Source organism: Balaenoptera acutorostrata, chromosome 13 (genome assembly GCF_949987535.1).
Source record: "Balaenoptera acutorostrata chromosome 13, mBalAcu1.1, whole genome shotgun sequence".
In the NCBI taxonomy this organism is placed as follows: domain Eukaryota; kingdom Metazoa; phylum Chordata; class Mammalia; order Artiodactyla; family Balaenopteridae; genus Balaenoptera; species Balaenoptera acutorostrata.
The window spans coordinates 52,372,335-52,396,760 of NC_080076.1; the positions used below are offsets into that span (position 1 = coordinate 52,372,335).

Here is a 24,426-nt window from a genome sequence, read left to right on the forward strand (position 1 = left end):
CTATTGTGTCATATCACAAGTCTGAAAATATTTAAGACCTGTTGTGTTCAGATGTTTGTGCACCGCCTAAATTATAAAATAAGCAAGGCAACAAAGTTTTATGCTTGCATGAAGTTTATTGATATATTATGCTCAGTGGCAGACTCCACCTTGAAGGTCAACTCAGACAATGTCATCTTCAGCACCTGTTAGGAATAATGTAAATAGTGACTTGTTTAATCATAAAACTGAACATGTAAAATGAGTGGATGATCAGAAATGCAAGTTCTATCCTCCTGCTCTTCTACTAAGCTGTTAACTATGTTATCTGTGCATTTGCACTAAAATAGCCTAGGCACCTCATGCCAAAAACGGCCATTTTGACAGTTCCACTAAAAGTCTAAAGGGTATGAGTAGGTAAATGCTCATAGTCCTAAGATATTTTGAAAAGAGAGTCTCCTTAAGTATGGTAACTAACTGTGGTACTTGAACCTGCCTAAAACTGAAATCTAGCTTTTGTCCGTCAGACGTGCAGCTGCTGTCATTCTTCTGGCTCCCCACTGAACTTTCAGTCCCAATCTCTTCGTTTGGGAGGCAGGGCCCTGAGTTACGTGGTCCCCTCTTCACGTCTAATTTCACCTTATGTGCTCTCCCCAGCTCCTCCCAGCCTGTCTCCTTGTGGCCAACTTGCAGAGTCTCGAAGCCCCATGCTCTTTCCTGCCCTTGGCCTCTGGCTGTGGGCTCCTTCTCCTACGCAGACGTCAGTTTACATCTGTGCCTGAACACCCCATCTAATAGAGGGCCTGGATCAGTACCTACTTGTTTTCTTCCCAATACTTCACATATCATTTACTTTTCTAAGGTGTGGCTGCACGTTTTGCTTGCTCTGCTGTACGTACACACGTGGGGGAGGAGAGACTAGTGCTGCATGTGGTTGAATAAAAATTTTTTAATGATATTTGAGTGATAAAACTATCTTATCTATGGTTAACACCACTTGTCCCTTTAGCTCATGAATGTGTTTCCAACCTATCCATTCTGCTGTAAGTAGTCACTGTACAAGGGAGCAAACTTACCACATTGACTGGGTGCTCCGTATATAATCTCTCACCTTGTCCTCCCCACCCCTTAAACCTGCCAACTAGATTATAAAATTCCCACATGAGACTATGTCTTGTCTTTATGTTAATCCACCCCTTTGGCATCTTCTACAGGGCTAAACACAGCGCCAGGTTTTCAGAGGTAGCTGAGTTGGTTGCTTGGTATGTGTTTTAGGCACCGGACCCTTGGCATGCGTCACCGCAGTGCAGTGCGCCTACCGTGCGCTGAGTAGTAACGTGGTAAGGGAGGTGGGGGCAATCACCACGTCGGATCTGAGCGCACCCCCCCCCCCCCGGCTCACTGCGTGTCTCAATTCAGTGTCTTAAAATACCTCAGCCTCTAGGTCAACAGATCAACCTGCTTGAAAACTCAAGTGTGTTAAGGCCCACGTATCATGGGAAGAGAATTTACCTGCCAGTTTTAAGTTTCTGCTCTGGGAACATTGGCAGTAGTCACAGTTATTTCTCCAGCAATACCGTAACTTCCAAAGGGAGTACGTTTGTCACCAAATCCTGAACCTTTTTTGGCTACATCTTCTACCGGGAAAGCAACAGAAAGAAAAACTGGACTTTGTGGTCTGGGGACATCTTGTCCACTTGGAGGAGGATTAGCATTCTGGGGATTGGGGGTGTGTTTCTGGAATTTCTGATCTGCAGGAACAGCAATGGGTACTTGCACTGCAGCATATCTCCTCAAGGCATCTGACTGGGAAACAGCATGTCCAGGAACAGGCTTCCAATCCTGTGCTTCCTGAACATTTGAGCCCACTAAAATAAAAGGCGGGGCACTGGTCTTCTTGCTGTCGTCCATCATCACATAAGTTGGAGAAGTAACTTTTGGTGGATGATGCAGAAACTGTGGATCCTTAGAATTAGGTAAATAGAGGGTTGCTTGGGGGAAAGGCCCAGGTGCAGGCGGTGGTGATGGGCGACTTTGTTGACTCATATCAGTTAGACAGTAAAGGGTCCACATGTTAGAATATGGTGGTGGTTGTCCTGCTTCGCTTGCTGCTATTGCTATAAAAAAAAAAAATTTGCAGGTGTTAAAGATTTGGTCTCTGTATCAGGCGCTACGCACAGCAATGTCTTCATAATTTTTTTTACCTACAAACAAACAGCGGTAGTAATATATGCCATAAAGCATGCTGTAGAGAGGGCTAAATAAATTGTGTTTGGTAACGTGGAAGCAAAGAGAGTCTCTACAGTCAGAAAACGAGAACAGTGTTGTGCTGGCCAGCGGCACGGACACTAGGGCTGTGGCTGAGAAGCAGTCTCATTCTCAGTTGCTGTTTCCGGGAACTTAACTTTAGACATGGCTTCTACAGGGTCCTCAGAGGAAATGGAGAATCAACACTTCTGGCTCTACCAAAAAAATCAACTGAAGAGTGTGTGAAGCCATCGAAAAAAGCATTAATGCGTCTGCACAGTGATTGTTCTCTTTACGGAAGAAGTCGGCACCAGGTGTCATCTTTTGATCACGTAATCAAGGACCTCTGGCCCTTCGCAGGCGGCATCGTCTCCCATCAGTTTGTCACCACACACAAAACATCACATAATCTAGGACTCGGAACCTGAGAGCACTGCTTCCTCTTAGGCAAGGCTTGCGTTCATAGGTCCTGGGTGGCAGTAGAAGGCTGGTTGGTCGCACAGTGGATCTTTAAGTAAAAAGAGGTCTCGGAGTGCCGTCCATCTACCTACACCAAGGCATCTACCATGTCAAGTTAGACTTGCCTAATTGAAGACAGTGCCATCTTGGAGAATGAGTCCCAGAAGATGGGACGGAGGAGCCAAGGTTCCTGATGGAGGAGCTGCACTTGGCCCAACTGTGCTGAGTCACCCTCTGAACACGGCATGCATCCCTAGTGCAGCTTTGTTTTCTTCCCCAGAAAAGAAAATAACACTATGCACACAATTAAGCTGTGTTTTCAATAGCTTCAGATGATTTCAACAGATAGTTCTGGAAGCTAATTAAAAATATGCACAAGCCAAGTCTTCAGGTTTTTGTGAAATACCCTTAGTGCTTTGGAAATTGTGAAGCACTTGAGAACAGTAACTTGGGATGGAAGTGCTGCTTAGGCCACAAGTGTAATGCCAGCCCCACAGACGACGTTCCAACGCTGCCCTCTGCCTTTCCGGCTGTGCAGAATCCCTGTCACGCTGCCAGACAGAATTTGATCTCTAAACACCTGCTGTGGTAACACTTTATCATTCTGGCTCTGGTAAGAGTCAAGGGTGAGAGAGTTTCTGCAAAAGGAATGGCGGGGTTGGTTCCTGCACGTCCCACCTCCCTAAAGGGATCAGGGCCCCTGCACTTATCTAGATGGATTGGGAGGGTGAGCAGACCAAATGCCATAATTAGATCGAGATGGGAGGTCAAACCGTGTCTGTGTCACAGGAAAGCAGTAGCGATAGTTCAGCAGCCAAGAAAGCAGCTTGATTTGGGCGCCTGTCGGGGAACCGATGGAAGGAAGCCGGCCAGCTTCGCCGCGTCCGTCCTTTCTGCTGCTGCTACCTCCCCGCTCCCCTGTGTGACAGAACTTCAGCTTGACCTTTCCTCTCCATCCAGCTATGAAACCGCTCCCTCAGCTGCGGGAAGCTCCCAGGTGGGACGTCAGGGCTTGACCAGCCCCCAGACCAGGTTGCAGAGTTCTCCCGCCTCAGCGCAAAAGCAGTCAAACACACCACCATTTCTTTCACGTTTTTAATGCCATCGCCTGTGTAAATACTTTGTTGTCATTTGATTTTACTTTTACAGGTGAGAGATTTCAAACCAACACCCCCTAGTTATGGTTTTGCAGTAGGAGTATCCAGATCACATGAACGTGTTTTACAGCTGACAACAGGCTCTATCATTTTTCATGACATAGTATGTCCAAAACAACACGAAAGTGCTAGATGACCGAACTTTGAGGCCAAGCAGTGGTGATGTCGCTTTAAAATCACTCATCTCGCAAGAGTAAAATCTCAAATACAACAAAGTCTTTAAATAGGTTTGGCATTTTAAATACTACTAAAAATCTTTTTGACCAATCTGCAGGGAGCCTACCTAGATGGTCACCTGAAATATAGATGTCACTGGAAGCGCAGTTTTTAATTTTTTAAGTAATTATCTTACCTGGCTCCGTCAAACCTTGTTTAGGTGCTGCTTCCCATTCTGGTTCGATTTCTGGTTCATTAAGACCTTCTGGAACAGGAGGTTGGGGGCCACTAGATGATCTTACGGACGCACCTGGGCGCACTACTTTTGCAGCTTCCCCTGAGAGCGTGGGTTTGACCTCCGTCTCCTGGGACGCACGGTTTTCCCATGAGTCCTCCTGCCCAGCACTGCCAGGGGCCAGCGCAAAGATGTCCACTGCAAGGTGCACAGATTTTTCAGAGCTCACTGTTGTGGCAGAGCCATCTGCCTCCACATGTACTGAGGAGTCATATTTTGCACTCTCCAACTGCACAAAGTTTGCAGAACCCACAGATTTTTCAGACACGTCTGAGGCTGTCTTGCCTACTACAAGTATGGGCCTAAGGGGTGGTGACTGCTCGTTTCCTTTAAGACGAGCAACATGATCAGAAAAGGGGATAACTGTTTGTTCCAGTATTTGCTCAACATCAGAAACTCCTTCAATCACAGGCTCATCTTTATAGATAGATGCTACGTGCCTGGTGGATGTCACCTCAGTAGCAGCCTGCAAAGGGGCCTGAGGGGCTTGATCATAAGCAGGAGGTTCTTGTTCATCCTGCAAGGGGAATGGGGAAGCCATTGGTGGTTCAGCCTCATTGTCTTTAGGTGTAGAACCCAAATCTACATGGACAGATGTCTCGCTCAGAGCCTGCACTGCTGCCAGCTCTCCAGAATGCACAAGAGTGGCCACCACATCATCTTCAGCAGCCTCTGAGCTCAGCATCTCCTCGGGAAAAACAGGCATACTTGTTGCCACATCCACCATTACAATTTCAGAGTGATCCGAATGAAGAGAGGAAACATTACCTAACATCTGAGCAGCAAACTGAGCTGGGTCAGCAGGGACGTAGGCCAACTCGGGTGGGACAGCTGCTGGCGACGGTGATGAGGGTGGGGTGGCATTCTTAGGGGTGGTCGGTTTCAAAGGACCGCGAACTACTTCAGTGGCGTCCTCAGGCGCTGAGAGCAGCTCAGCATGGACTGACGGGAACTGCGTGGTTTTGTGGCTAAACTGCGGTGCAGTTATGTTGTCCTCCTCTGTGTCCGTAGATTTTTCCATCCGTTTAGGTTCTTGGGAAACTGTAGATGTTCTTTCTGGCTCTTTCACACATTCTGGTTTCTTCTCTTGTGCCGTTCCTTCTGACCACTTCTCCACTAAAAAATAAGAGTCAGATGGGTTAATAAGTACATATTCCCGAAAAAAGGAATTACGAAGAAAGCATAGGTTGAGCGTTCAAATGTCAATATATACGCAAGTACAAAAGAGTTTTGCTTTAGTTTCCAACATCTGTAACTTCAGTGTGGGCAACAAAACCTTCCTGTCCTTATCCACTCAAAAGACAACTCAGTCCAGTTCCTTAGAAATAAGTGACTCTAACACTCAGATACCACCTTCAGCTGGTCAGCGTCAGGGGAAAGATCATAACTGCCTAAAAATAAGCTGAAAACATCTATGGAAAAAGCTCCTGATCCAAACTGCCACACAAAACTGGGGAGAGAAAAAAACACTTCATAACTTAGTAATAAAACAAATGCTGTCATATGATTAAAGGCATTCTTCAGTTTAAGAAAATTGGTATATAAAGTTCAATTTAATGAATTGGAAAACTAGGGGACTATAGAATATTTTTACATTGGGAAACGTCATGTTTTCTTTTCTAAAAATGGTAGCACCTGCTGGTGAGGTGTGATAATGCAGCCGAAGTACTGACCCAGACGAGCAGCAGAAAGACAGCTCTGGCTCCAGAAGTGGGGCTCAGTGAATCCTCAGGCAGGAGGAAGATAACCATGGCTTAGAAGGTCAAGACAACTGATGACATACAGAAACCCCTAGAGCTGGAAAACTGCTGTAACATCATCTTCTGGACTCAGCGTTCTGCTTGTCACTCACACATCTGTCTAACCTCATCAGACGTTTTCACATCTGCTTACTTTACCGAGGATTCTCTCTTTGGGGAAGCATTTCCCTAATATCATGAAATCTGCAGAAAAAGTAGAATTTGCCTTACAAGAACGTATTTGCTTCAAGTCAAAACTTTGGAAACATGTCTTCATGGGTCCAGCTGCTTTTCCAAAGAACAGTGTCCTGCAGGGTCTCCTTCCACATTAGCGGCTGATTTTTTGTAAACTCGAATCAGATGTCTAATTCTGGACATGGATACCACACAAACACTCACATGCTAAGAAAAGTTTCAAAAAGACAGAAAAGCCACATCTACTCTTACCTCCCTCTGCTTCTAGAACAATGACCTCATTTTCTAACCAGCCACCTCCTCAGGACTTCCCCACCCATTCCCAATCAAAGCCCTTTACCCACTAATACGCTTGACTGAGTGCTTGTGCTGTGTGTAAAATACTGTACACTAGGCATTGTTGAGGATGGAAAAATTATTAGGACAAGACCTCATAAAGCTTAGGGGAAATAAGATATACAGATATTACAGGTTAAAAGTGTAAGTACTTAACAAGGGTCCCAATTAAGACCTATGGAAGCTCAGAGGAGGAAAAGATATCCTCTGGCTGGAGGAATAAGGGAAATTTTGTTTAAATAAGCCTGGCCTTACGCTTAAGATAAAGCTGCACAAACTGTCATGCCCATCACAATGAGGAAAAGCCAGATAAATCTCAAAATGATAACTATGAGCCCATCAGAGAGCAGAGTCCCAAGGCAGTCAAGTAATCTGATTTCCAAAGAGTAACCAGCCCTTCCAAGGAGAGAAGGACCACAGAACCCTCTCATCTGTGGCAGGGCCTGGAAACGTCACCACCATACCAGCTGGTAAGGTATCAGCTAAAATCTTAATGAACTGAGATCAAATGAATTGAGATCAAATACCTTAAGCTTTAACAGTGTTTTTGAAAATGTAAAGCACTAGATGAACCATTTGGTTTTGTTTAGAATACATGACAGAATGTTAGCAAACATACACAAACAAGTTATCACACATACATAATTATATTGCGTTCCTGTTGATATCTATTATTACAAAAGGTAAAGAGCTTTTCTCTAATGTTTTAAGGTCTGTTTAACAGTTCCAAAGATTGCTGACTTGTAACATTGAGATTACGTTTGTGTAGAAAACTTTCTTAAAATTGTAAACTAGGTTTGCTATAGGTTGATCTTACATGTCAACCTCATGAAGATGAACTCGGTATGACTTAAGTAATCTGGTTTTACTTAAACTACAAAAAACAAAAACAGAAAACTGCATGAACTCTCAGAATTACATACATCACTGAAGGCACTTCTTCCTGTAAAACATTTCTTTCTAAGTTTAATAAAGTGACTGATTAAAACTCACTGTAGAATCCTGATTTTCCATGAAACCAATCAGATAGATACATTCCAAGCATACAATATTTCTTGTAATAGGCAGAACTCACGTGGAGACTTGGGGTGCTTGGGGCGTGATCAGGGAAGAATAAGGAAAAAGGCATGTTCTGGCACTGAAGGGAAATCTGAAAGCTGTCCCAGACAAGAGGAGAATATGAAGCAGGACATAATAGGAGATGAGAGAAGTGATTAATAGGAGAGGGGAGAGGAGAGGACTGCAGGAGGGGAACTCACAGGAGTGCTTGGACTCAAGAATTTGAAGTAAGTAAGGTACATATAGTTTTCAAAGTTTAAAAGAGAAGAAGATTCCAACTATTGTGTGTTGAACTGATTGGAATGATGAACACCAGAGACTATAAAGTAGGTGGTCTGTTTCTTTTCTCTCCTTCCTCTCTTCTCTTCCTTATATTCATTCTTTAGTCACCAATCCTTAATTCCTATTATGTGATAGACACTAGGGAATCAAGAATGAATAAGAGGGGGCTTCCCTGGTGGCGCAGTGGTTGAGAATCTGCCTGCTAATGCAGGGGACACGGGTTCGAGCCCTGGTCTAGGAAGATCCCACATGCCACGGAGCAGCTGGGCCTGTGAGCCACAATTACTGAGCCTGCGCGTCTGGAGCTTGTGCTCTGCAACAAGAGAGGCCGCGATAGTGAGAGGCCCGCGCACCGCGATGAAGAGTGGCCCCTGCTTGCTGCAACTAGAGAAAGCCCTCGCACAGAAACGAAGACCCAACACAGCCAAAAATAAATAAATTAATTAATTAAAAAAAAAAAAAGAATGAATAAGATCTCCTAAATAGTACAGTCTGATTAAGGTTAGAGGCACATAAACAGATGACAATGTGATCAGTGCAGTGACTGAAATATGTATTCGGTACAGTGGCTTTTAGGTAATTTTTGTTAAGCTTAAATGAGAAGGGGCAGGTGTGAAAGGGGCCCCGCACAACTGCCCCATCCAAGATGTCAAAGAGCCCCTGCAGAGTACAGGTGTAAACCAGCCCTGTGCACTCTGATTTCCCTTATCAGAAAATTTATCAGTCTCCCTTGGCCAATGGGACAGAAGTGGAAGTCTGCTTTTTACTTTTTACTTTTACATTTTACTTTTTTTTTTTTTTTTTTTTAAGTTATACAATTTTTATTTATCTATTTATTTATGGCTGTGTTGGGTCTTCGTTTCTGTGCGAGGGCTTTCTCTAGTTGCGGCAAGTGGGGGCCACTCTTCATCGCGGTGCGCGGGCCTTTCATTATTGCGGCCTCTCTTGTTGCGGAGCACAGGCTCCAGACGCGCAGGCTCAGTAATTGTGGCTCACGGGCCTAGTTGCTCCGCGGCATGTGGGATCTTCCCAGACCAGGGCTCGAACCCGTGTGCCCTGCATTGGCAGGCAGATTCTCAACCACTGCGCCACCAGGGAAGCCCTACATTTTACTTTTTTAATGAAAGAAAAAAGTATCATTGATGCCACCACTTCCTCCTCCTTCCTGACTTATACATGGATATAATGCCTAGAGCAGTGGCATGAGGCTACAAACAAAATATGCTAAGAATGATAAAGCAGAGAACCTAGATAATTGATGCTTTATTATTATAATATCAGCAGCAGAATGAACACCACCTTCCAGATATCTTGTTTTTCACTGCTAATTTTCTGTTACTTGCAGCTGAGTACTTTCCTAACTAATATGAGGCATAAGTTAGAAGTTGTAAAGCAGGGACTTCCCTGGTGGCACAGTGGATAAGAGTCCACCTGCCAGTGCAGGGGACACGGGTTCGATCCCTCATCCGGGAAGATCCCACATGCCGCGGAGCAACTAAGCCCGTGTGCCACAACTACTGAGCCTGTGCTCTAGAGCCTGCAAGCCACAACTACTGAAGCCCGTGTGCCTCGAGCCCGTGCTCTGCAACAAGAGAAGCCACCGCAAGGAGAAGCCTGCACACTGCAACGAAGAGTAGCCCCTGCTCACCACAACTAGAGAAAGCCCATGCACTGCAACGAAGACCCAACACAGCCAAAAATAAATAAGAAATTAAATCTTAAAAAAAAAAAAAGTTGTAAAGCAACGTGAATGAGGGGGATTGTGGTATATGCTGCTTTTTTATTCTATGAATTATGTAATATCCATTTTCTCATTGGGTATTTAAATATGTTATCTTAAGATTTATCAAGGTGATCCGTTTGGATTTTCTATATCACGTCATCTGTGAATAAAGTACTTTTACTTCTTCCTTTCCAATATGTATACCTTCCCCCCCCCCCCACCTTATTGCACTGACTAGAACCTACAGCACAGTGTTGAATAGAAATGGTGATGTCAGACATATCTGTTCTGGTTCTAATCTTGATGGGAGAGTACTCAAAATTCACCATTTAGTATAACGTTAGCTGTAAGTTTTTATGCATACACGTTATCAGATTTAGGAAGTTCCCTTTTTATTTCTTGTTTACCTATAAACTTCTTTAGAAGTATTTCTTGTAGAGCCAGGTCTGATGGCAGTGGATTCTCTCAGCTTTTGTCTGCCTGAGAATGTCTTTATTTTGCTTTCATTTTTAAAGGATATATTCACTGGATATATATTCATTCTAGGTTGGCAGCTTTTTGCTTTCAGCACTGTAGAGATGTCATTCCATTGTCTTTTGGCTTCTGTAGTTTGTTAAGAAATCTGCTATTTGTCTGATTATTCCCCAGAAAGTAATGTGCCTTTTTGCCCTGTTTTCATGATTTTGTCTTTTTCAGCAGTTTGACCATGATATACTGAAGCGTGGATTTCTTTGTTTTTATACTGCTGTGGGTTTACCAAACTTTTTGAATCTGTAGGTTGATGTCTTTCAGTCAAATAATATTTTTCCATCTACTCTCTTTTCTCCTCCTGTGACTCCAATTACATATTAGACCCTTTGATCATGTCTCACAAATGTGTCTTACACTCTGTCTTATTGTTTTTCTTCTTACTTCAATTTGGATATTTTCTATTGCCATGGCTTTTTACTTTCTAATTCTGTCTTCTGCTAGTAAAGCCATCTAATAAAAATTTCGTTTGCAACTGTGAAATAACCATTTGTTTCTTATTTTAAGATTCTTACTCTGTTGAAGTTCTCCATCTTATATAGTCCTTATGTAGTAATTCTAATATTTGGAGCTTCTTTGGGTCTGCTTCTACAGAGTGTTCTATGTTTTAGTTCTTAATTATTAGTCACTTCTTCCTGCTTCTTTGAATGAATGGTAATTTTTAATTGTATGCTGGAAATTGTAAATGACACATTGTAGAGACTCTATTATTTTCTTCTAAATGGTGTTGGTCTTGTTCTAATAATGGCAAATCTGATCCTCCTGAGACTTCATTTTGTTAAAATAGACATATTTCAGCTTTGTTCTTACTCCTAGCACACTGTCTTTATTCCTAGGGTGTGACCTTCCTGGGGTCTCAACTGGATTGCCAGGGTTTCAGAAAAGTCTCTTCACTTTGGCTGGGCCCAAACTCCAAAGCCTCCCCTGACACTGTACCACTTCTGAAATCCCTACCTAGCTTTCAGTCTTCCAACAGCTCTTCTCTGCTAAGCCTTCGCAAGCCTTACAGTCCACACGTGAGCAGCTAAGGAGTTGGCCCAAAAAAAAAGGTAATATTTTTGCAGACTTTTGGGGAATCCGTCTCTGCAAATGCCTCCTCTCTGGTGCTTTGTCACCCAAATCCCAGCCACTTTAGTAGCTCCAAACTCTGCTTCTCTGTTCTCTCTTCCTGGAGAGACTTCCAGTCTCTGCTTGGCCTCTATTTTCCTGCCCATGAATTTGAAAAATGACACTGGGGTGAATATGGGGCTCAATTTCTGTGAACCCCATTTCCCAAGAATCCAGACTTTGTTTTATATAATTTCTTCAGCTTTTATGGGTATTTATGATAGGAAGGTAAGTCCAATATTAGCTATTTCATCATAGCTGAAATTGAAACCTCTCAATTTCTCCTAGCACAGTATCTGGCAATGGATAGGAATTTAAATATTTGTTAAATGAAATAATGAATTGGACTTTGAGGATATGTAGGATTTGAAAGAAATGGGAGGGAAAGGAACTCCTGAAGGGAGTTAGCATAAGCCAAAATCAAATGATCAAAATCAAAATTACATTTTCAGAAAATGACAAGTTGTCAGTCTGGTGCATAAGGTCTGTGAAGATATGAAATGAGAGATAATTGCAAAGGTAGGATAGATTCAGCTCACAGAAAGCTTTGCATGCCATGGTCTTATAAAGGGATCAAAATTTACCTACTATAACTTAGACATACCAGGAAGCATTACTTTACTTTCTCTAGCTGATCTCAAATTGCATTAAAATGCTTACTTCCCAAAGGCAAAATTTATTTGATCTTAGTTAAAAATATTTGTCCCTTCCAGTTTAAAAGTCGCTTTGGGTTTATTATTCAGTCATTTTGGGTATTGCTTTCTTTCAAAGGTTCTCCCCATGTCTGAAGAGGGAATCTGAGTGCTGTGGTGAGCTCTGGCTCTGATCCACATGTTGTCCTTCTCTGCTGGCTCTCAATTACCTCTGGTAGAGGCATAACTCATACTGCCTGGGTTCTGAGTGCTGGTCTCTGACTTCACTGTATTTACTACTCAAGTTTCTACTTTGTGGAAGGTGTGGCCTGTGTGCTTATTGCACTGAAGGACTGAGAGATTCCCTTCCGAATTTGGTCCTTTAGCAATTAAGGCCTAGCTGACAGTTTTTATTTTATTCCCAGCTTCAACATTTTGCACTTAGCTCTCTGCTAGTGGGTTGAGTCACTTCACTTTTTCCCATCTGGATTACTTGCTAGTCAGCACTCTGGGACAATCTAAACGCATCTGGATCCACTAAAAGCCACACACAGGCCATAGAACACAAGAAATACTATCTCAGTCTCATCTGAGAAAGACTCTCCATTATTTCTAATCCATTGCTTCAAATGCAATTATTTTATTCAACCAATATTTACTGAATGTCTGATCATGACAGTTATAGTATAGGAGCTGAATGTAGCAGGTGATGTGCTAAATGCAGTACCATGCTAACCACTCAGCTTCTGAGAAGCATGCATTCTCCCAGGAATGCAGAGAACAAGCCACCTGCTTGAGTCTTAGGGAATTCTGATCAGAAATTCCACCTACCTTTCTTATCACCAGTTTCAATGTCAGCTAGCACTTTTCATGCACTACCCACACCCCAGCACCACAATCCCATTGTCAAGAAGGACTTTCCATTTCCCTTTCCTGTGCAGCAGGAAATGGCCTTATATCTTATCTTTTTTCCTCCCTCCTCTATGGCTTATATAAAGTAAAAACTTGATTCTGGTCATGTTAAGTCTTAAATCAAAACTCAGCTTGTGGGGGGGGCTTCCCTGGTGGCACAGTGGTTGAGAATCTGCCTGCCAATGCAGGGGACACGGGTTCGAGCCCTGGTCTGGAAAGATCCCACATGCCGCAGAGCAACTAGGCCCGTGAGCCACAACTACTAAGCCTGCGCGTCTGGAGCCTGTGCTCTGCAACAAAACAGGCCACGATAGTGAGAGGCCTGCGCACCACGATGAAGAGTGGCCCCCACTTGCCGCAACTAGAGAAAGCCCTCACACAGAAACGAAGACCCAACACAGCCAAAAATAAAATAAATAAGTAAATAATTTTTTTAAAAAACTTAGCTTCAGAAATTCCAAGAAAAAACAGCCTCCTGCAAAACTCCAAAGTGTTAGCTTTTTTATTATGAACTTTGGAAACTCAATACTGAGTAATGACTTCCTTGCTCCAGACTATATTTACCTTTTCCCCACAGTAAATTAATTCTTCAATGGGTAGAGATAAACAGAGCAAACAGGAGAAAGTAGAGGTTATCTGAAATCAGAGTATACTAATTTAATATTTTTTAAAAGTATTCCTACAACACTGAAGAGTTTGGAACAATATGGCGCTATCAAAGTTTCTGGATAGCAGAGTCAGATACTTAAGGAAAGAAGATGTCCTTCCTTCATGTAATTGACATCTCCTTGTGGTTGCTGACCTCACCTTGGCAGCCTGGTTTACCATCCTAGCTTTCCTGGTTTTACTTACCTGCTTCTTCCCCAGCCCCCTCCTCTCTTAATCCTGACCCTGTGTTTCTGTCCCTAGTCTGACAATCTGACCCCAATTCTTGACTATACCATTTGCTCAGTGATTTATTTGCGATCTTTAGTATGGACTACTCCCCCAAGTGATTAATCTTACCACATCGTTAAAGCATGAAGGACCTAAGCCCCACTCCCAACAACATTGCCAGATAATCACTGCAACTTTTTTTTTAAGTCAAAAAAAAAAAGTGAAAATTCTTAACCTTGGTACAAATTACCACCCTGCCAAGGCAAACACAAGACTTCCAGAAATAAGAGGGTCCTTCTGACACAATACTCATCCCTGTTTAGGGAATCAGTATAGCCTTACTTGAAAAAAATGCCCAGCAAAGTACAGAGTACTCCAGAGCCTCATAAAATTTAGTATGGATAGTCCTGAAATAGATTTCTTGTTTTTTTTAATAAGAGTGGATAGCTACAAATATGTGTAATGAATTCTATAAGGCATAAAAATAGAATTTGGCATAAGAAACTGAAAACATTTATTATGACTAATATGAATATATAATTCAAGATAATATTTAATGATATGCATAACTGTTACAGTGCTACATAAGAATTGAAATTGGGCTCAGTGATCAGCAGCAGTTCATGACTATAATTACTACTATATGGCCATGCCAAGAACGTCCAGGATCAGTTAGAAAAGTTAACAGGTAACTCATTTGGGGATCTGGGTGGGCTAGGCCTTCTTGATTCTTCAAAAGAGGTGGCTATATCCTGCCTCTGTTGTAAGCCAAGAGGAGAATAACACTAGAAACTAGACTCAATTAGGCTTAGGAGGAAGGAAGGTGATAGTGGTGTTGAGATCTCATTTACCACTCTCATGGGGAAACCACTGCCCTCTTCACGGAGTGGTGAAAAGATCAGCATTAGTACAGTCTGGGCTGTACTGCTGACAGGAGGAAGAAGTGAAACCAGTCTCATGTCTGGTTCTTTTCCTCTTCCCTCCTTCATCACCTGCCTCTGCATGAAATTTTGAATGCAGTGGGGAGATGGGTAAACACTATTGGTCCTATGATGAGGCCTACCAAAAATGGGGCTCATTCTAGGAAAAATCCCAGAATGGAGTGTTTGAATAAAATAAATGATATGTGCAGGATATACTTATCTCCACACTTCCCATGCATATGGGCAGCTTGGTAGTAATGCTGCTAGGCAGCAAACTAACTAGTTGGAAATAACTTTGGGGGATACATCTGATATCTGGGAGATGAGTGGGGACCAATGTATCAGGGATGGTAGTTTAGCTCTTGCTCCTATCACCAAGTTCTAATAACTGGTGCTTTTTTTTTTTTTTCCTGCTGTACAGCAAAGTGATTCAGTTATATATTATTTTTCATATTCTTTTCCATTATGGTTTAACACAGGTTAACTATAGCACAGGTTAAACCCTGTGCTATTCAGTAGGACCTTGTTGTTTATCCATTCTATATATACTAATGAAGAAGTCCATTAAGAAGCCATTTGGCATGACAATAAAAGGCAGACAAAATGAGCCCAATTGATATTACACCGTAACACTGAACTCTATATTTTCTGGTCATACCTTCGTGTTACCTTCCCCAACTCTCTGGGGAAGAACAAGCAACATTCGTCAATTTCTTAGATATCTACAGTTACTGGAGGAGAAAGGCAGCAGTATCTCCTACCCCTTACCTCCATCGAAAGCACGGCTGCTCCATTAGTTCAGTCTGTTCATTTTGAACCCTGAGATTCAAAGATGTTACCCTTGCTGGACCAAAATCCACATCAGTTTAGTCCACTTGCTAAGCTGAATGGTGAGTATACTCTTCAGTAAACAGGTTAGCCTCAAAGGCTACCACTGACTAGTCACTGACTTTATCACCATTCTCAAACACAGCAATCCTGCACAGCCAGTCCTCTCAAAGATAGCTCCTGGTATAAAGGACACAAGTACAAAGGCCATAATAACTTTGACCGCCTGGAAAACCAGGCTCATGGGAAGGGGGAGAGTGGTCAGTGTTCCAGCACTTGTCTGTATATCCTGCTGGTGGTAAGCAAATCTCAGACCTCTTTCCTTTGGTAAGCTGAGAATGCCATCAGGACCCTGCAGGGAAGCACCCAGACTAGACAATAAAATATTCCTAAACCATGGCGATTCAGTCTCCTACCCCTTGAAATGCTGACTCTTGCTATTCTTAATCTTGTTTTCTGTTTTGGGTATCTCTTTCACTGTAGATCCAAACCCTCATGATTTTTACATTTTCCTAAGTCTACCCCTAATTTCTCCCTATCTTGGCTATGTTATCTATTAACATCAGTGGCAGAGAATAAAAGTAGCCGAAACTCACTGATCCTACCTTTTCTTTTTCTTCAAAATGTTGGTCAGCCAATGTAGCATTATTTAGTTATTTCTCACATTCACCTTAAGTCACCATTTTCTCCACAAAATTCTTCCAAAAGCTATTCTTACCATTCTTTTAGATATGTGTGCCTGTCCTTGGGATTTAACCAATATATCCTCTTTTGCTTATATTGATCTTCCCAAATGTTCATCATGTAAACTTCGCCTTTTTCCTTTCTCCCCCTCTGACTTCTTCAACTCAGTTTCATGCTGTTATGTTCACATAAGATAGACATTTACACATATACACGTAAAACAAGCTTTTCTAAGCAGACATACAGCCTTATTACATCACAGAGACAGGCCAGAGACCACCTTCTATGAAAAATGTATCTCTTCACTACATAAAGAGACTCTTGGAACAGAAAAGATGGTTAGTGACACCTAATCGATGTCCTGTCCTCCAAGCTGGGCTGCACTTAAACCATCATGGGGAGAAAAAAAAAAAAGGGTGATTAACCTTTTCTACTAAAATAATCTTCCAAGAAGAGTGTTTCTACAATGTTCCTAAGTGATGTATCTCATTATAATTTGAGTATTACCACAAAATTCAATTCAGAGACAATTCAATTCAATTCAATTCAAAGGGCTTGAGTCACACACTCTTCTAGGTCTCACTGTACCAAATGGTTTGCAAAAGATGAGTGTTTCCTATTTTAAAATTTAGAATCCTCCAAAATGTCAGTTCTCAGATTTTTTTAAAAACTGATTCAATAATAAAAATAAAGCATCAGTGTGATTACTTAAACATCAGTGTAATTACTTAAACAGACAATATTTGTGAGCATCACTCTTAAGCTTAAATGTATGCTAGGAATGATGCAATAATTTATAACTAGATTTTTATTAAACTATTACTACTTATTGTACTTACCTTTAATCTGATGAAATTGTTTAACAAGATCTTTTATATCCAGAGAATTATTTCCTAAAGAAATACAGGAAATCAGATACATAAAACTCCCAATTTAAAATGCTTTCTTTTTCAAAGCAACAAATATATAATCTAAAGCAATAACAAACCTTCTCTAAACACAATAAGTTCTTTGAAATAAACTGCTGCAAACTGGGTGATGTTTGGTGGATTGGCTTTGAGTATGGCTCTGCTAACTCCCTCAAGCAGAGTCTTGAGGCCATAAGGTATGACAAGTCTGGGCTTTGCAGAAATCATTCTGGCGGGATGTCTGTAATCTCAACTATAATGAAGAAACACAAAGTCTTATAAATAGTATATAAGTGTTTTATTAAAAACTTACAGGTTAACTATAGCTTCTAAGAACAAATCTATGTCCTATGAAAATCACTAGCCTTAGTTCTAATCTCTAGGTATTTATTCTAGTAAAATGGGCTAATGTTAACGGTAGTTTAAAAGAAAAGAACCATACTACCAACAACTTACTATGTGCAGATGAGCAATCTAGTACTATTAAAGAAATCTATGGGAAAAGCCCTGCCAGGAACTCCAGTATGATATTAAAAACAAAGAACAAAAACAAACCAAACAAAACCTGTTTCTATAAAATTCAGTAAATATTTTGTGCAGTAAAATGTCAAGAAATATAAATCGAGCTCATTTATCTGTGTCCAAGAAACAGCCTTCCAAACCATATGGGAACTGGCTTTTCTGTACATTCATCAAGTAGAGTTACAAAGTAGAATTTCTACAAGAAAATGTATTTTTTCTGACTTTTCTAAATATATCCCCAGACACACTGATCATCCTTAAGCATACATGTTTTAACTTTAATTTTGTTTTTAATATTCATCTGAGTAGTAACTTGTGGTATTATACCACCCACCACCATCCATACCTCTTTTCTCGTATCTTCCCTTAACCTCTGCCATAGTTTTCCTCTCTCCCTTCTTTTGGCTTTCTGGATTTTAAGTGGTACCAAGGGCATTGCACAGTCTTACCTGTAACTCTTAGCTACAGAGGTTGCCACCCTAAACTGTGTCAGTGTATGTGTGTCCTGTTTCATTCTAAAAAATTATTTAAGAGGGCTTATAAATATACACAAAGAAGAAAATTAAATATTTAAGGAACTCAGTTCAGTGGTTAAGGTGCCACCCTAAACTGTGTCAGTGTATGTGTGTCCTGTTTCATTCTAAAAAATTATTTAAGAGGGCTTATAAATAGACACAAAGAAGAAAATTAAATATTTAAGGAACTCAGTTCAGTGGTTAAGGGGAAAAGTATGGTAGGAAAAATAGGATGAAGCCACAGGTAGTATCCCAATACAAGCCTTAGGTCCTACACTAGAGATGGAGTGTCACATCAGCCCCCTGAATTACCAAGTAGCCATCACATAATAGGAAATGGTTGGTTAAATGATTCAGGTTTCCTGAGATAAAAAACCAAATCAGTTGCTTGGGAGAATCACAGCTCTTCTGGGCACTGAGACCCAGGAGAAATTTCCCCTATGGGTCCTCATAAAGAGAAGAATAGTGTGATATAATGAACCATGTCCTCAACAATATCTCAATAATGTTGGGGCCAAGGGGCACAGTTCAGTTACAGCAGTTATACAAAGGGCCAACCTCTAATAAAAAGCAACTAATAGCAAAATGCTGAATATTTTAAAAGCACATTTCATCTTCCTAAAGGTCAGGAAAAAATGAATCTCTACCGCCAAAGCAAAACCTTTGAGAATTAAGGGTACTATATTCAATCGCCTAATGAAAACTTACTATCAGAGTATCATTCAACAGGAGCTTTACTAAATTAAACCATCTTTAAAAAACCAGTAGTGCACCTGTAGCAGGCCCCCATGCTAAATGTTAAGGGACATAGGCGGTAATTATATGGATGATACATATTCACTTCATTCATACTTTATACATATATATATGTGTATATGGACGTATACATGTGTATATATATGTCCATATATACACACATACATATATATATATATGTATTTTTAAGTACATCCGTTGCACCCCAGTGCGAGTTGAGAGATGGGTCATGTTTTGACAGTGGCTTACCGGTAGCCACGACGGAGCTAACGAAACACCCATTCTGTAGTCAGCAGTTGGTGCTACGGACCGTGGGGAGAGCGCCCACGCAGCGATCCTCGATTTGCCGCGGCCCTCCCCCTCCCCAGGCTGTGTGAATGGTGCGGGGCCGTTTAGGGCCCCAGCCCCGGGGATGCGGAGCATCCTACGACGCAGCTCCACAAAGAGCTGTCCTCGACAAGATGAGACCCGCTGTGACACCGACCCTCAACTACATCAACGGATAAAGTCACGAGTACAGACATTGAGGGTTGTTTCAAATGACAGCTTACTAATTCTGCTCAAACTTCTCCTTGTGTATTCGACAAAAACACATTTGTCAAACACTAACAGATTTTACATTCCCCACACCCCGCACCAAACCCACTAACCTAGGGGTAACGCCTGAGCAGGAAAACGGTGCCTCTGGCTGAAGATGCGAGAGTAGGGGCTTCGGGGCCACAGAAAATGTCAACGGCACCCACCACTCACTCCCTGAACACCTACGCTGGGGTCTGTGCTTGTTCTGCCGTTTGGCTGGCTTGGTGGAGGGGGCAGAAAGACCTGGGAGAGCGGGCGTCCAGATTCCACCCCGACTAGTTCAGCGGTGGCGGCGGCGGACCCACCGACCCGCCGACCCAGACCTCAGACCCCCGAGTCCGCCACACGCGCGTTGGCCGGCGGTTGCCTCACTGGCCGGTGTGGGCACCCGCCGGCCTCCCACTCCGGGGGCCGCCACCTTCCCCGACACGTGAACCGTCCACCAACCCCTCCGCTGCGAGGGCCTAACTGCCGCGGGGCCGCAAGGTGGGGCGGGGGCCTTTTCTCCAGACTCGCCCCACCTTCTCCTTTCCGGCTATGCTCTAACGAACTTCCTCATTGCCCCCTTGCCGGCGGCTCGTGGAGAAGACCTCGCCTCCGGCAGGGTCTTTTATACCTCTGGGGTAACGTCACACCTGCGTCACAAAGCCCCACCCTCTCGCTGAAGGCTCCAGACGGCCGCGGAAGGAGGCGGGGCTTCCGCGGCCCCAGCCAATGGGGAGCCGAAAGGGACAAAAGCCCGAACTCGGCAGAGCACTGAGGCGTGCTTCGCCTTTTCCGACAGAATACAAAGGAGCGTGGGAAACTGACGTTTCCAAACTGCCGGGAGTAGGTCAAAGCGACAGCTTCTCCGCTTTGAATCTCTCGGTCTAAAATAAGAGCTGGCTTGGAAAGAAAGAGAAATAGATCTACGGCAGTTCTATCTTGCTGCCACCGCATAACACCACTCTTTCCCCCCCCCCCATAATCTGTTGCTCTCTAGTCACCTTTTTGAATAATTTCTGCCACCATATACACCACACTGGTACAATATCATGCAGCGCAGTGCTTCTCTTGAGAAACTCGCCTGCCGAAAGAGAATCTGGCATTGATCCTGAGGTCTTTCTGTTTCTCCGTAATTCCGGATCTTGCAATACCTCAGGCACGATGCGTCCTCCCCAAACCATACCGTCAGGAGCAGGTTGCAAAGTCGACGAGGACTGTGTGTAACTTCAGCTCCGTTTCACCAAAGTAAAGGAACGCTGACTCCTTTAAAATACCCTCTGCTTTTTTTACCCATTCAGGCTCTTATTTGTGTTGGGCATTAAATACCACCACAGTCACGATGTTCAGACTCCAAGCAGCTTTCACTGTCATCCATTTCCACGTGTTTAAAAGGCAACAAGAATCACTGTAAATCAACCGTTAAATAACATCATCAGGGCACAGATCTGACAAAACATTTTTACGTTACAAAAAATTAAGACTTCCAGAGCACTTTGCAGCAATAGGCAATGTTGAAGCCCCAGCCTACATCTATGCTGCACACGGCATTTTGAGGATATTAATCCGTCCATTAATTATTACCGAGTGCCCATTAGGTGGCAGACAAGCCCCCATTTCTCATGAAGGTTACGTTTTAAAAGAAGAAGGGCTTCCCTGGTGGCGCAGTGGTTGGAAGTCCGCCTGCCAATGTAGGGGACACGGGTTCAAGTTCTGGTCCGGGAAGATCCCACGTGCTGCAGAGCAGCTAAGCCTGTGCGCCACAACTACTGAGCCTGTGCTCTAGAGCCCACGAGCCACAACTACTGAAGCCCGCATGCCTAGAGCCCGTGCTCCGCATCAAGGGAAGCCACCACAATGAGAAGCCCACTCACCGCAACGAAGAGTAGCCCCCGCTCACCACAAGTAGAGAAAGCCCGCATGCAGCAACAAAGACCCAACTTAGCCAAAAATAAATAAATAAATAAATAAAAACACAGTAAAGAAGAAATGCTCTCTTTTAGACTTTAAGTGTGATGTTAGAACTGCAGATGGTATGCTTTTTGGTCCTCATCACTGCCCCCGTACCACACTTCGGTAGTGTAAACAAGTGAAATGAGGGTTTGGTTTATAACATATTTAACTATCAAAGGTGTAATGAAACTGAGCTAAGAACCCCAAATACAAACATTAGAGATCCCATGTATGGTGACTTCTGGAATGAGAGACACATACCCTTGTGTCACCTAACCAACCTTGGTGGGTCATCTTGAACACCAATTAGATGTTATGTACTGTGCCGAATACCTGTTACTCAGAAGGTCTTTCCACATTTCTGCAACGACTGTTCTGTTCAAGTTGCTCTGAAATGCAAACTGTTACAGTGAAAACATCTAACAAAAAATTTTCAAACCACTATGTGCTGCTTTGATTTCTAGAACTCCTAGTGATTTGATGTGGCTTTACAATCTTGTCCTTGTGTTCTTCTCTTTCAGTCACTAGGGATCTAACTAAATTGCAAATCTACTTTGTTCTCCATTGCTCCCTGCCCCTCCCCCCTTCAAATTCTTACTCTATAGAAGTCCAAGGATCATGCTGTGACCTCTGTGTAACTATCTCATCTTACCATTTGGTTTCCACTTGACTTTCTAGAGACCTGGCCTGAATACACATGCTACCTGTCACCTCTGTGCCTTTGCTCATCAGGTCCAAGGCCTGAGACATCCTTCCAGCCATCATTTTAACTTGACTGCATCCCTCTCCTCCTTTAAAACTCAGCTCAGGAATCTCCTACTTCAGAAAACCAATGGGTTAGAAGCATTTTTTTCAGTGGCCCCATAATAGGCATAACCTTGCCATATGTTTGACTCTTCTCTCAGATTTACTAAATACTTACCAAAAGATGATAACCTAGGGCAATGTCTCTCTAATGTAGACCACCTGCATTAGAATTAGCCAAGGAGCCTGTTAAAAATATCTTCCTAAGCCCTACCTAGAGCCTACTGAATCAGAATCTCAGAGTAGGGATAATTTGTAAAACTATAACTTGAGAACCACTAGCCTATGGGAGGAGAAAGTAAGTGTAATCCAGAGTTCAGCTAAGTTACAAGTGTGTTGCTTCTATTGAATACCCCGGTCAACTAGGAACTAGAGCTCAGTTCCCTTGCTAGTTTTCACATGTTAGCCAATTGTGTGATTTTTGCTCACTTTAACTGAAGGGGCACATTTTTTATGGACCAACTTTCCATTCTCTTGCTCCCCCCTCCTCTGTCCTTTTCTTTCTGTATTTCCTCTTTCTAGCTTCAAGTCCCCTCCCTCTACTATGTATCTTGTTGGGAGGATCTAGGCTTAACAAGATTTTTTTCCACAAAATATACAGGAAGGAAGGAAGGAAGGGAGGGAGGGAGGGAAAGAGAAAGAAATACCAAACAGTACATTATGACTGTGTGACCATATATCTTCATAGGTAAAGGAGCCATATTTGAACACTTGCCACCACAATCTGCTTAAGGAAGCAATCAACTAGGAAAGTTTACATGGCAAAGGCATGTGTGTATGCACACACACACACGCATGTGTATATGTATTTTAAAAATCATGTATGCGTTATCCTTTGAGTTGGCAGAAAGATAAAAGTGCAAATTCTCTAAATAATTGACTTATACAATATGAGACAATAAATATTCTGATTTTCTGTGACATCTGAAAGTAATAACTCTTTACTCAAATAGCTATCATGTGCTAAAATCAAAAAGATACCTAACCCAGTAAAAGTAAAATCTTAAACACATTAATCACAAAGATGCATATTACATGATTAGTACTAGACCATGCCTCAAAGTGCGTCAAATTATAAATGTGTCCCGAGTACATAAAATATACATTAGAGATTTCTCTCATCATAGGCACAATCTAATACAAAAATATATCTGACACATAAATTAGAAGATCCATTTGACAGCCTCCAAAACAGGAAAAGGGGAAGAAGTGATGCCAACATAAAAAAGCACACATAGATGCAAATAGTTCTGCTTATATGATTATTTTCTTCATCAGCGAGGGGTAAAGAGCAATTTACACCAAACTAGGTTTCCAGGCAGATCACAGTAACTCACAGGTTGGATAATTCACAGCACGAAGGCCAGAACCATTATGAATTACTCAACTAAAAAAAATGTACTCAGATTTCAGTGAATCTAACAGTACAGTGTACTCACAGCGTGGTTTTGTTATTTTAGAGTCTTCAGAACCACTGTCTACCCCTTCTCCGTGCTTTACCACCAGGTTCCCAGATAAACCACAGGGGCTATCCTGCATCAAACCTAGAAGAGACAGTTTATAAATGCACCTGTCCTATAAACATACTATTAACAAAGACTTACTGGATGGTGTTCTAATGGTGTGTGTTCAGTCAAGTGAACTGAACACAAACTTATTTGAAATCCTGACATCTCTCTGGAGAAATAAAAGTTTTTAAAGCAGTTAATATAGGAATTATTTTAAAAATTCTAAAGTATGGGGCCTTATGTAATCTCTCAATACTGAAAAATAGTTCAAACAACATTTGAACTGAAAATTCAATTAAGTATGAACTCTGGAGCAAAAACTTCATGATTCTAAATGTTCCACAACCATAACTGAGAAGTTTGCCACATATACTATAGCCAAAAAGACAACAAAATGGCAAGAGCCATATTTTAAAGATTCATAACATTCTTCCCTTCAGCCTTGATGAAATCAGGTATCTAACATTTTTAGACATCAATTTTTCCTTTCAGAAGGCATCTATTGATCCCTGACTTCTGGATATTCCCGTTCATGCAAGTAGGATAGAAATCTTTTCTCTCTGGCTAGCATCTAAAATCCCTGCAGCAGTCAGGCTAGAAAGAAAGTCAATGTTAAATAAGCATTTTGGAAGTGAGAAAACATGAAGATAGTTTAGCCAAAGTCAGTGAGGAACAGTCATTTCTTTTGAAGAAATTATTATTCCCTCAAAACCAGATGAAGTAGATTAAAGCTGCCAACATTCTAGCTGCTCCTTCCATGTCTGTTTTGAAGAGAAATATTT

At 42.2% G+C, this 24,426-nt stretch overlaps 1 protein-coding gene across 16 annotated transcripts; it reads right to left on the bottom strand.

Annotated features, from left to right (window-relative positions):
- Window positions 1-103: 103 nt before the first annotated feature.
- On the bottom strand, window positions 104-24,339 carry CABYR (calcium binding tyrosine phosphorylation regulated). Of its 16 annotated transcripts, none has more exons than XM_007197595.3 (7): window positions 23,576-24,339; window positions 21,666-21,721; window positions 20,384-20,787; window positions 17,106-17,278; window positions 16,957-17,010; window positions 4,195-5,409; window positions 212-2,096 (listed from the first exon to the last, which is right to left on the bottom strand). In XM_007197595.3, exons 4-7 carry the CDS (start codon window positions 17,251-17,253, stop codon window positions 1,501-1,503), a joined length of 2,013 nt encoding a protein of 670 aa, XP_007197657.2. In that variant the 5' UTR covers window positions 17,254-17,278; window positions 20,384-20,787; window positions 21,666-21,721; window positions 23,576-24,339; the 3' UTR covers window positions 212-1,500. The 16 variants fall into 16 exon arrangements, with proteins under 16 accessions (XP_057382560.1, XP_057382554.1, XP_007197657.2 ...); XM_057526575.1 differs by having other exon boundaries at window positions 21,666-21,733; XM_057526571.1 differs by adding an exon at window positions 108-185 and having other exon boundaries at window positions 1,492-2,096; window positions 20,384-24,339.
- Between the last annotated feature and the right edge of the window lie 87 nt (window positions 24,340-24,426).

Bases quoted from the DNA above. Each gene is read 5' to 3' on its own strand.
- CABYR (XM_057526571.1), bottom strand. From the start codon at position 17,253: ATGATTTCTGCAAAGCCCAGACTTGTCATACCTTATGGCCTCAAGACT. The intron at 17,011-17,105 runs GTTTGTTATTGC...GTATTTCTTTAG, and splicing joins ACTTATTGTGTTTAGAGAAG to GAAATAATTCTCTGGATATA. The intron at 5,410-16,956 runs GTAAGTACAATA...CTTATTTTTTAG, and splicing joins ACAATTTCATCAGATTAAAG to TGGAGAAGTGGTCAGAAGGA.